Below are 12,665 nucleotides of genomic sequence, written 5' to 3'. Positions count from 1 at the left end.
ACAGTGAAAAAAAGAGCACGTGTCTCCTTTAATTAAAAAATCCAACTCAAATGGGTCCATGAAATGACAGAAAACACTCAGAAACTGTTAAAACTGTCTGATTGGCTGAGGTTTGTTTAGTTTTACATGAGGACGACCAGCCGATAGTTGCATCAAAGACTTTTTCTTAGAACCGACAGAAAGTCTTTCTTTTAAAACAGCTGTGGGTAAACTTCAGAAAAGAAGGGAAAAAAACCTCCATGTTTACCTTAAAGTGTCCCCAGTAATGTGTCTTGACCTTAAGTCTAACGCAAACTAAAATGTAAATGTCAAAGGGAAAAAAAAGAACAGAAAGGGCTGTTTCTTGGAAAATGTCAGCGTGTTTTCCTCCTGAAAAGCAGAGATACATGGTTCCACCGCCACGCTTTACACATGGGTCCTGATCCCCTCTGCCGAATGTAAGCAATGATTCTATTTACCTCATTGGGGGCCTCTAACAGGCATAAATATTTGCTCACCACTAAAGCAGTGACTCATGACATTTTGAAAAGCCTTTTAATGTGCAGCCCTCCTGTACACTAAACATGACTTAAAAGGATGAGCACGCCACCGCCTCGCTCCACTATTAGTGTTAAAATACACAACAGGTGGCTGGTTAGGAAAACTGGCAGGATTTTCCTGTGATGTGTTGCTGCTGCTGCTGCTGCTGGAAGAAAGAAGCAGGGGGAAATCACACGATATCACAGAAATAAAGAGCAAAGCAGAAAAATTCGATGCTACTTCTTCGTATGAGAGCTTTCACGTTCACTGTGGTGGAAAAACGCGGAGAACACAGAGGCAGGCAGAGATAACTCACTTGCAGGAAAGCTGATTTATGCCATGGATGAAGTAACAGTCGCCGCCATTCACACAGTAGGGCTTCTCTGTGTCGTTGCATTTTCTGGCGTGGCCTGAGCCTGGAGATAGCGTTGTGGTTACTAAGCAAAAACACAGAAAAAACACACGTCAACACCAGCATGTCTGATTATTGCACATCTCCTCTGCCTTATTAGGTCCAGTGAGGTGGATAAAAGACGACCTAAACTGTGTGATTAATGGGATTTTTTACTTACGCCTGCTTGTCCTTTTTGTTGACATGATCCTCTGTAAGTTTTCTGTGATCTACCCACATTATACACTTGTATCACTACAAGGACTCTTAGTTTTCCATCCACAAATGTAATTGTGTCTCTAAGCCTTGTTGACACCATCTCAAGACCTTCTATGAGCAAAGATAAATATTTTCCTGGCTCGGCGTAGGAGTTGTTTATGCACTGACTCAGGTCCTTGGAATGGCCCAAAATGTCATGCATCTGAACTTAATCCCCCCCGATTGAATAGATATAACATGTTTGGGATAGTCTGCTTATCAGAACACAGGCAGGGACATTTGCTGAGAAAGGTACACTGTGGCAGGATTGGGCTTGAGGAGGGAGAAGCGTGCTCTACATATCAGATGCTGGCACCTGATTCCTGCTGCTAGGCGCTACAGTTCGTTAGCGGGCAAAAAAAGGCTTTTATTCAGATGGGAATCTGACTCTGACATGTGTGTTTGCCACCAAAAACAAGGTTTCCCCTTGTCGTTGTGTTATTTTCAGCAGATAACAGCCTCAGAATAACTTTCCACAGGTGCCCTGATCAGAGGCGCACTTCGTCTTTGGCAAGTGCTACAAAGTTAATTCACTTTCCACTTTGTATAGCTCGGTATTATAAGACCAACTAGAAATGTTGGAGTCAGTGTAGCCAGGTGGGAAATGTAGTTTCATCGGACCAGAGACATAAGATTATCGTATTTTGAGGGAAATTATCGTCCACCCGTCATAACTAAAATAACAATCTATTGATGCTTTAGTCACACTGGTGTTGAACAGCATCTAACAGACTCACTGCTTTGCATCAGCAGGTGCGTTAGAATAAATGTCCCCGTAAACAATGACGAGTGGGAACTAATGAGCCGAATCATGAGGCCTGGAGGCTGTTAGGAACTTCTGAGGCAAACGCAGCATGTAGCTCACATAGAAAAGCATGGCTGGCTTGAAACTTGTCACATGGAAATGGAGATGCCTTCAGGGTTCACAAAAAAATCCGACAGGCTGATTACAACCGATTACAACCACGGATTCACAGAATGGTCAAATTATCGTATATTTTTTTGGGATTATTGATCATACATCGTACACAGGGCAAAATTATTGTACAAATACGATAATTATCGGACAAATACGATAATTATCGTACACCTGGCAACACTGACTGGATAGTACTGGAGATTTGCGGCGTGCACCGAGGGGTTTTGTGTGAAAATGCAGGCTTTCACATCTTTTGTGTCTATATTTTTTCACCTGTTCATGTTTTCTCTCCCATTTGTTCTGCTTTCGCCTTCAGGGTTCACAAAAAAATCCCACAGACAGGCTGATTACAACCACACATTCATTCATTCACAATGGTCAAATTATCGCATATTTGGCCTTTTTCGGGGATTATTGATCGTATATCGCACACAGGGCAAAATTATCGTACAAAAACTATAATTATCGTACATCTGGCAACACTGTGCACACCTCTTCTTTGGCAAGTGCTACAAAGGTTAATTCATCTGCTCATTAAGTTAAAAAGATGCAAAACAGATGCAACAGATGCAAGCAGAGTATTGTAAGACCAACTGGAAATGTTGAAATATAGCAAAAAAAAAACGGTGTTGTTGCTTTGCAGAATAGTGCAGCATTCCTTTCTAAGTGAAAAAATACAGTCCAGACGGAAGGCATTAAGGTTTTTACTCTAAAGAGCATAAATCCAAACAATAAACCAAGACATAAATCTGCGAGTGGCGTGAGTGAGGAGTTAAGTTGTGATTTATGACTGACATCTCATTTTTAGAGTTAAAAAATTAATGTTATCTGGGGCTAATTTATAAGCTGCCCTCTCATTGTTCAGCTCCAAAAGAAAATAATGGTTTTGAAACAACACCCCACAACGTCCACTGTCACCTAGCTGCTGATCAGAACTACTTAAACCTGACTTCTTGCTGGCATGTAAAACACCTCATCAAGCAAAGCTGTCAAGATGAGGGAACCTCAAAACATAAAAGTCAAAATAGACCCTTTATTCAACTGTAAAACATGCCAAACAAAAGGCTGCAGAACAAGCTGCAGGAAACCTTATGTAGGGCAACAGCCTGTCCCAGAATGCACTGCTGGAAGGGAGGGGAACGTCCTGCACAGATCATCAGAAGGCGGACAAACCCACACTCCTAAATCCGGGTGGACTGTGAGGGAAAACCCACGCAGGGGGTTAGAGAACATTTGAACTTTGAACCTCACATCGAAGTTTAATAGGCTCCATCTCCACTGTTATCTCTTAAATCGCGGCACTTTGCTGGGATTTCCTTTAGGTGCTGACACCGTTAACAAGGTCTGTCATTAACAGCCTTCTACGTGATTTAATATATTTAGAGGCTTAAACTCCAAATAAATTCCTCTGTCTATTCTAAAGCTCCTTTGACTGTCCTCACTGTCAGCGAAGGCTACTTAAAAAAGGAGTCTGCGACTCATTGAACCCTCTCTTATCTCCGATTTAAACAAACCTAAACAGTATTTTTAGAGCTCAGTGACGATACTTTTTAAAAGTTTTATCAGCTGTACTCATCAAATGTGCAAAGTGGTGGTTAAACCGATTCAGGCTAAGTGGAATGAACGTATACTAATCGTATAACTCATCTGAAGACTGCAGTTTGAGAGGAACCTTTACACCCAACCAGCTGCAGCATCGTTTTGTGTTGACGTCCAGCTGAAAGTTTGCAAGTGGAACCCACACGTCTCAGCAGATAAGGTTAATTAGCCCAAACTAAACACAACTTTTTCAAACTTGCAGACATGATTGTGCTTTTATCCAAGTAAAAAAAAATATACAAGCCTTCTGGTGGACTCACTCTCACTTTTTACTGTATCTTTAACATCAAAACCCTGAAATGAAGTCCGACAGACTGGCAAAGAGCTGCCAAAGGCTGCAGAATAAATGCCAAACAATAAATGTAAATCCGCTTTAAATGAATGTTAACTTTGTATCGTAACCCATCGATTAAAGATCAAAGTTGAGTGTGGAGAAGCTGGATTTTTAAAGAATTTCCACCACAGCTGAGCAAGGCTGAAGTAAGTGGTTCAGCTTTCAAGACTGACAAAACTGTTCATTTGGGAGCTCTTATTGGCCTGCAGTCATCATCCGACATCCAATCCATGATGCTGCACGGTAAGTGTCCCAGTTTCCCCCTCCTCTCCTCCCTTCTCTCCCTTGTGTCGCCCCCCCCCACCAACATCTTGAACAGAAAGCTTACAAATCCTCAATCATTCACACAATTAAAGAAACCATCAACTCAGGCGTGTGATAACAGGGCTGCAGATGACATCATACACTGTATAAAAACAATAAAACTGTAATCTGTAAGGAAAACAAAGCTTAACTACTATGTATAAATTCAAGGAGCCTTTTCAGACGTGTCAGGTACAAAATTTAAGGTCCGAGAAAAACAATTCCCACGAAACGATGATGCCATCGACGTCTGTGGCTGTAGGGATGATGCTACTGTAACAAGAAAACACCGTTTTTCCACATACTGTTCGGAACTGTGGCCAAATTGTCATTGTTTAATCAGATCACAAGGTTTTGTCTCTTATGGGAAGAGTTGCTCATGTGACTTTTGGGAAACTCCACCCTGTTCTTACTCCCCCGGTACGAAATACAGCTGTTTTGTAAGAGTAAAGTAAAGAAAAAACAGCTGAATCTCTGAAATCTGCATCGTTACGCTGTTGGAGTGGCTGCAGCCGTGTGTGACACAGGTAGCAAACGCCACCTTATGACTAAGCAGCGGTATGAAAAGCCATGAAACTCTTCTTCTGTGGTTTTCACCTGACCTTGATGCTTTTTTTTTTACTTTTTCAGTTTCACTCTGGCCTGCTAATTGGTCAGATGCAGGTGCCAAATCTTGTTATGCATGGCTTGGCTTTCTCTCTGGCAGAAACAATCAATTGTGAAATGTTTTATACACACGTGTGCGCCTGATTTATTCTGTTTAGTGATTTTAATTACGCACAAGTCCACTCCAGGCGAGCTGAAGTATCCCAGTGCAGACTATTACAGTCAAACCCTGTTGCTGTTGCCATTGTAGATGGACTGAGGAGACGGAAAAAAAACAGGCTCTTTTGCCCCTTTGATTCTATTTGAAATAACACAATTTTTGGAAAGTACCAGAAACTTTCTGTATCCAGGGTACAAATGTTGGCATTTTATCAGGCCACAGACATAAATACTCCTTTAAACACAGAAAGGTTCGCAAAGACAATCATTTGGTGGAATTGATCTAATTTTATTACATGTTTTGTCATCGTTTTGCTTCATTTGACTTATCCCAATATTGCCTTATTTAATATTATCACACAATAGCAACTCCTAACAAACGTTGTGTTAATTTTTTTTGTTAATTAATCACGATTATTTTTTAATCGCGATTAATCGCGTTTTTCCATAGTTAACTCGCGATTAATCTCTATATTAAAAATATAGTTAGAATGAAATAAACACAAAGAAAAAAAATTCTTTAATCTTTTATTTCTTCTTTCAAATAAAAAAATGTCTATTTAAAAAACACAGCACATAAATTACTTTTGTTGCGTCGACTGAGGCGTTTTGAAGTCTTTTAAAGTGAAACGAACCATTCAGAAGCCCTGGGGTATTTTTTTCCATGACCACGGTTTGAATGGAAGAAGTAGTGCTCTCATTCTTCTTCTTTTGTCTCTGCGGTTGGCAACCGACTTGAAGGGGCCTTACCGCCACCTGGAGGTCCCACACTCCAGTCTGGGAGAGGACAAATATTAGTTTTATATCATTTTGTGACTTGTCTCTCCTCAACTTTCCCCAAAGTGCCCTCTTCACTCTAACATCAGGTGCCTGAGCTCTGTGCCACACAACAGCCGTCCTCATACAACTTGCATGTAGTGCATGCTAACGTGATGCTCCTTAGACCATAAAATACGTTGTTTGGCAGCCTTATCCAAACATCAGCAGTAAAAGTGTAAAATGTAAAAATGAGTTGGAGATAAGAACAATATTTGGCAGGAAAAATTGGTTTGTAGCATTTATGAGGATTTCATGTGCAGGGTCACAAAGTCACATGAGAGAGACAAAAAGTAGTTCCTCCAACAGTTTTAAAAGGCATGTGATGCATATCTTTGCATAGCAAGCAGCATTTAGCCAACGTTATGACGAAATCCTTGCAAAAAAGCAATATTTCTTTAATAAAATGAATGTTTATGAGGCTTTTGGCACAATCTCAGGACCCCCACCAGGCTCTTTTGCCCCTTTGATTTGAATCTGAATGTTCTACAAAATGACAAACGAGTGATGAAATGAAAAGCTCGATGGGAAAACAAACGCTGCAGAGTACAGGCAGCAGTTAACTCACTTGCTGGTAAACCCATACAAGGAGAGAAACCGGCTGACCACCTCTCATGGAACAACAACAGTGTTTTCTTGTGGACCTGATCTTGTTGTGCCAGAACAGTGTTTACTCTGGCCGCAGCGCATGTTTACTCGAGATTAAAACTCACGACAAGCCCGCAGAATTTATCGACATGGCTCGAGATACACATTAAAACAACAGCGGAGCATCTCAGTAAAACATTTTTAATTGAAATCTGTGTCACAGGCCCACAAGGTAACTTATGGCACCGTGTGGTAAACACAGCTCGACCTTCATTTTGCCTTTCATAGCCTATAATTTGATGAGTTCAATCAAAATTTGGTCTTTTTTGTGTCATCAAGTGCAGCATTCGAAATACTGTGATGGTTTGAATGATCAGAAACGTGAAATTGGGTTTATGCTCACATGCAACATGGATGGAGTGAAATGGTTGGTTTAAATCCTGAGTAGTCATTATTTTCTGTGTGTGTGTGATTGGATTTCAATCTTTAATTGCATTCAATCGCATTCAAGTGTTTGTCCTCTGCGGAAGATTCTGTTTGACTGGATTAAATCCTTCTCACAATATTGTCCAAACATGGAGCTGGGGAGGCTGATTAAAGCGATGACACACATTTAGCATGTTACAGTTTTATCTTTGCCATGAGTGAAGCTCATCTGCTACAGAGTCGTTTCCGCGGCTGTTAACAGACCACAGCCATTTTTGTTGACAGTTGGTTTGATAATGTGTTGCAAATGCCGAACACGTTCCTCTGAGAGCAGCTGCTCGACAGGCTTCGTGTGCTTTTGCATGTGCCTAAAAAAGAAATGTTCCATCTGTAAAAGAAGTTGGTTCTGGTGAATATAGGAAACCTCTTCATTTACACATGTTCGATCACCGGGAGCTCCTCTGTTCCACCTGGTCAGGTTAGTCCTGTCGGAGGAAGGCGTGTTTTCTCTCTTCGGTGTCTGAAGTGATTCAGAGAAGAGCGACAGTCGGCAGGACGATCAACAAAAATAACCTTTCTCATCAGACGTGAACAGCTTCAGTCTAAATTAAATCCTTTTTCTAGAGAAATCCCTTTAATCTGCCTCTATCCCCAGCAGATTGTAATGATGAGGATAAAAATGAATGCTAGAAGACCTTTTCCTGAAGATTCCTTCCTACTTTTCCACCATTTCTGTGGGAATGCCTTGAATTCTGCAGAACTGACTTAAGCCAGAATGACTCAAAGCTAATGACTCAACTTCCAACCTTTGAATCTTTTGTTTTGGCACGCCATGTGTTGCTGTCTGTCGTCATTCACGCTGCTCCGTGCTCACACTGGACGGCACAGCGTAGGCTGGTGTTCGGGGGCCTTCATTCAGGCTGACTTCTGGCTGGAAGCTGGGGACAAACTTCTTCAGCCTAAAAACAAGATCAGCTGCTTTGCTAACCAGAGCTGGGGTCAGAGTTTGTTTATCTGCACTTTTGCAGCCAAGGTTTCATTAAGTCTGCTTGGTTTTTGTAACCTTGAGTTTAGACTTTCTTCGGTGCCGTAGCCCGAGGGCTGAATCTGAGTTGAAGGGAGTTGAGGAGAGGTTTCCTCTGGGTTAGCTAGAGTCACAGTGTTTAGCTATCAGCCCTCACCACTGACTTTGATTAATCCTTCATGGCCCAAGAACTGAAAAAGAAAGCTGGGGGTGCAAGCAGGACCATCTGGAAACCTTCATAAACATGCCTGTCTTTCCACGCTCTCCAAAGGATTCTAGGAAAATCGTAAAAATGAAAAGAGAGGTCCCTTTTGCACCGTTTTCCTCTTGAGGCACCCTGTGAATATGCAGCAAACAGAGAAGTGCTCACACTGCATCGTAGCCCTGCCCTGCACCTCACAACCCAGCCCAAAAACACTGAACTGTATAATGAAATACATGTTCAACTGGCCTGATTGTGGCTGCATACATGTCTGCCTAATTCATGACAAATGTTGCTAATTTACTTCAGCCTGGCTTAATCTTTTCCACTTCTCCGCTGCTATTGAACAGAAAGGCATCTCAAAAAACAAGACAGAGTATGACTCTGTGCAGGACGAGAGCCAAGGCAGTTATTCAAACAGTGGTGGACCACATCCATCTGGACTTTGTTACGGCTTTTTATTTTCGCTCTTAAAAGCAGTGTTATCAGGATAAAGTGTGTAAATAATTTTGCCTATTTGGGAGTTTGTCATTGAGTGAAAGCAGTGTGCCGACTTTCATTGAGACAAAACGGTTTCTTTTTGTTTTTTTCACCAAGCCCAGAAGATGAAAGGGACATGAAGGAAACTACTTTGGGTCAATGCGGGCTTTTACAATGCAGAATTAGTCAGGGGGCAAATCTTTTATCAGATCGTGTAAATCTTCATCACAAGTCAAGCAAAGATTCAAGTTTCTCAAGGCCATAAAATCAGAGGGAAAAGTGATAAATGTCTTAAGTACAGACTCTTAAACAGACACATAAAGAGGGTGGTGGTACCTGTAATAGCTCTGCCACCCAGACATGCTTTTCCACAAGTCAGTTTTATGTACCAGAAAAAAAGCTCAGCCCCCCCCCAACACACACTCACACCTCCCCTTCACCTCCATTTACCTCCCTACTCTTGGCAGGGAATGTCTGACATGTCTCCTGTTACAGCTGGGACCGAGAGCTTTTATCTGAAGTCCAGTTTGTGTTGCAGGCATTCTTGCTACACTTTATGTTCCTTTGAGCTATTCTGCAAAGGCTGCCTATCCTCGATGGAATGAATAAATAAGATAAACAGATAAACTGGGAAGTGTGGTTTGGGTTCAGCATAAAGTTGATGACAGCTGGGTCTGATGTGGTGACAGAGCATCTGCATTGAGGTTTAAGATAATGCATGCATGACGGAGAAGTAAAAATATTTCATTTGTGCAGTCACAGTAATGATACTGTTTAAAGTACTGAATAGTGCTATTACAGTTCTATAGTTAGTGCAGCTGGAGACTAATTACACCATCAACAGAGGAAAAAAAGCCTGGTCTTTGCTTGCAGACACTGAATATGATACATGAGGGAAATGCTCTTTGTGCTTTTGTGAAAGGTTGGTGCTTTAATTTTTGTGATTGAACAATAAGTGGCATATGATGCACTTTTTATGTGCAGATTTAGAATCACGATCACATATTTTGACAGGAGCTCAAGAGCAGATAAAGGAAAGAGAGACGAAACAAAAAAGACAAAAAAAAGTGTTGGACACAAAGCTAACACAAGGAAGAAGAGGGTAGAAAAAAGATTTGTTGACAGGATAATCAGGAAAATATTTCAGCTTGCCAAAGCTAACAAAAACTTCCACACACAAAGTAAAGCCACACCCAACTGATGGCAACAACCAGCATCTGTGCCTTCAAGCATTTTGGACAGTTTTTAAAAGCAATAGAGATTTCATGTCAAATACACTAAAGAATTAAATTACTATTTACTCTGGGTATGATGCACGAAAGAACCCATTATGAATGAGAGTGCACTTAAAGCTTTTTTCCAATAGAAAATTACCCACAATTCAAACACCTCCAGAATGAAAAAGGAATGTTTAGAAATGAACAAAATGGAGCCTGCCAAGCACATTAATCTACCACCCACTCATCAGCAAGACCGCCACCGCCACAACCAGTGTGTCTTCTTTTATATTCTCCTATTACCATTTTTCAGTCACATAGCTGATATGCCTGGTCTTGCCTGCCTCGATCGTCTCAGGAACTGAAGTGAAATCAAAGAGCAACCTAGTATGTGATTGCACAACAGCTGTTGGTGCACTACAAGTAAGCAAAGTGCGCTTCGGAAGGGCACGGCATTGTGTGGGTGTTGGTATGACCGCTGGCGGACACCAGTGTGTGTGCAGTTGGCAGCCGAGTGACACATGGTGCTTTCTGCAGCACGGCTCAAGACAAGGCTGCTCTCTGCCCTGTCTTTTCAAAAGTTGTGTGGGCTTAGCATGGCATCCAAGCTGCGTGAACGTTCAAAGTGTTGCTTTTGCTTTCCCAGTTTGACCTGAGAAGCTATTCCCTGCATGAGCCAAAAGGTCTTTCTATTGCACAGTTTAATTCAACAGGTACAAATAGTTGCAACACCCAGCTGCCAAAGACTCAGGTTATTGATTTACAATGTGAAAATCCAACGTGCTCCGGGACATATGGTCATCCACTTCAGAGCCCCTTAACTGGCAACACGTTTGGCATAACCTCACCTGACAGGCAGTACCTCTGATGGTTATGTGAAGGTCAGAGAGGCAGATTTGCGACTTGAAGGTGACACATTTTAACCTCTGGGCCATGTGGTATGATCTGTGAAAATTCCTTCCCCATGTGCAGAGCTTCCATTCAACAAGATGCTGAAGACTATTCACTTACATCTTTTACATCAAAGTCTGGACTACGGACCACTGAGAAGTTAGTTTTTTAGGTAGATAGCGTGAAACTACAAAGCTAATTGCGAGATCTTGCGTTGAACCCTGTTAAATTGGAGAAGAAATGGACATCGCAGTCTGCTGTTGGACATGATGCCGATGCAAACCAAGCGCTAAAAGAAGGCCATTCAGCACAGTCCAGTGCTTGGAGGGCATGATGCAAACATATTTCTGTCAATATATTTCTAACCAGCTGCTACTGACAGGAGTGAGCAGCAGAAAAAGGGAAAAAACTTGTTGGACAAAGTAGTATTTCAGCAAATCACATGATCAGCTGCTGATTTGGATGGTCATCAACTCACTGAACAGCACTGAAATCAGATGAGGTGCGGTTCGCATCTCTGTGATTGTGCTTTTATGTGTCAAACACTGGGAAATGCAGAGGAGGAAGGTAGTTTGACCTTAGAGATGTGAACAGGAGCTGACTTGAACTCTTCAGATGACCAGCCGGGCCGGTAGCTGATCAAAGGGTAAAAGGTACCTCCTACAGTGGGAGGTATGAAAATTTGGCTTCTCATTTTTCATCGCTGGCCTTCAGGTTACTTGTGTGAGCTTCACACTGGTCAGATTAGTATCTGGTATGTTAGCTGGTATGTTGTGGCATCGTGGAAGTGCAGTGTGGCAGAGGGTCGAGGAGGGTGACCTGCGGCACCTTTAAAAGCATCTAAAAACATCACTCTCAGTGAAATAAAAACACAAAAAGTCTTATTTTCGAGGGATTCTACACAGTTTTGCCTGTGAATGTTACAGACTGGAACTTTGGGGCAAACACACAGATAAAATGTTCAGGAGCACAGAAGCAGCATCAGTAGTTTACACACACACACACACATATAAAACTGCATATATATGAGTTTGAAAATCCAAAATGTAAGGTATCCACATGTGTTCCTTCCTCTGTTCCAACAGCTGGCCCCCTTTGCTGTGGAGGGGCAGACTCTGCAACCTTGTACCAGATACAGGAGACATATATCGCAGCTCCATATTTGGATCTTGTGCTTACAGCTACAGTAGTGTCCAGCTGCTAGGACCAAAGGATCTCTCGCTGCAATTCCCCGAAAGCCAGAAAGCACTCAGCCTGCCGTATCTCTCCTTCACTCATAAACACACTCACATACACACACCACCCACACTTGCCGTATTTTCGTAAAACGGGCAATAGAGCAGGGGTGTTTTGTTGGACTGATGGCCCTCTGTATACTAAAGATGAGTTCACTGTGAGTGTATCACAGAGCTATCCACAACTCACGCCTACACACTCCAGCGGAAACGGCTTTAACGCTGCTTATGGTAACTCTGCACCTACGAGTCGTGTAAAACCCCTGAGCAAAATCATGCTCACAACAACAGACAGCAAGGGATGAACACGGTTGCCAAATCACTGAGAAAAAGAAGCGGCATGATGGAGTAATGGGAGGTTTGGGATTAGAGACAGCTGTGGCCACCAAACTATACCAATGATTTCTTGAACTTTAAGCAACAAAATGGTAAGTATATGTTCCTCGTGCTCAAAGAAAACTTTAAAGAGTGCGAGGACACCTAGAATTAGTCATGCCCCACTCTTCAAAATGCAAGGAGCACAGATTTTGTTTGATGTGAGTGAACAATAGCTGAGTGGCAAGCCCCTTTCAATGCTCTGGCTCTGGCCACAAAACTTCTAAGCAACTGCAAATTATTACTGACTCAGTGCAAATAAGCCTTTATGATGCAATTAAACATTTTCAGCAATAATTTCTCCTTGTTGAAAGCAGTAACAA

At 42.0% G+C, this 12,665-nt stretch overlaps 2 protein-coding genes across 3 annotated transcripts in view; both read right to left on the bottom strand.

Moving 5' to 3' along the window:
* The window catches only part of cxxc5a (CXXC finger protein 5a), a 251,815-nt gene that overhangs the window by 108,639 nt on the left and 130,511 nt on the right, over positions 1 to 12,665 (bottom strand). The gene's annotated exons all lie outside the window — the stretch shown is intronic.
* The window catches only part of nrg2a (neuregulin 2a), a 62,752-nt gene that overhangs the window by 14,868 nt on the left and 35,219 nt on the right, over positions 1 to 12,665 (bottom strand). For both annotated transcript variants that reach the window (XM_072374339.1, XM_072374338.1), the window contains exon 4: positions 836 to 956. In XM_072374339.1, the coding sequence (XP_072230440.1) occupies positions 836 to 956 (121 nt within the window). The remainder of the gene's footprint in view (positions 1 to 835; positions 957 to 12,665) is intronic.

Source organism: Leuresthes tenuis, unplaced genomic scaffold (assembly GCF_036924035.1).
Source record: "Leuresthes tenuis unplaced genomic scaffold, fLeuTen1.0.hap1 SCAF_21, whole genome shotgun sequence".
Classification (NCBI taxonomy): domain Eukaryota; kingdom Metazoa; phylum Chordata; class Actinopteri; order Atheriniformes; family Atherinopsidae; genus Leuresthes; species Leuresthes tenuis.
This window is presented reverse-complemented; position numbering and strand designations above follow the sequence as displayed.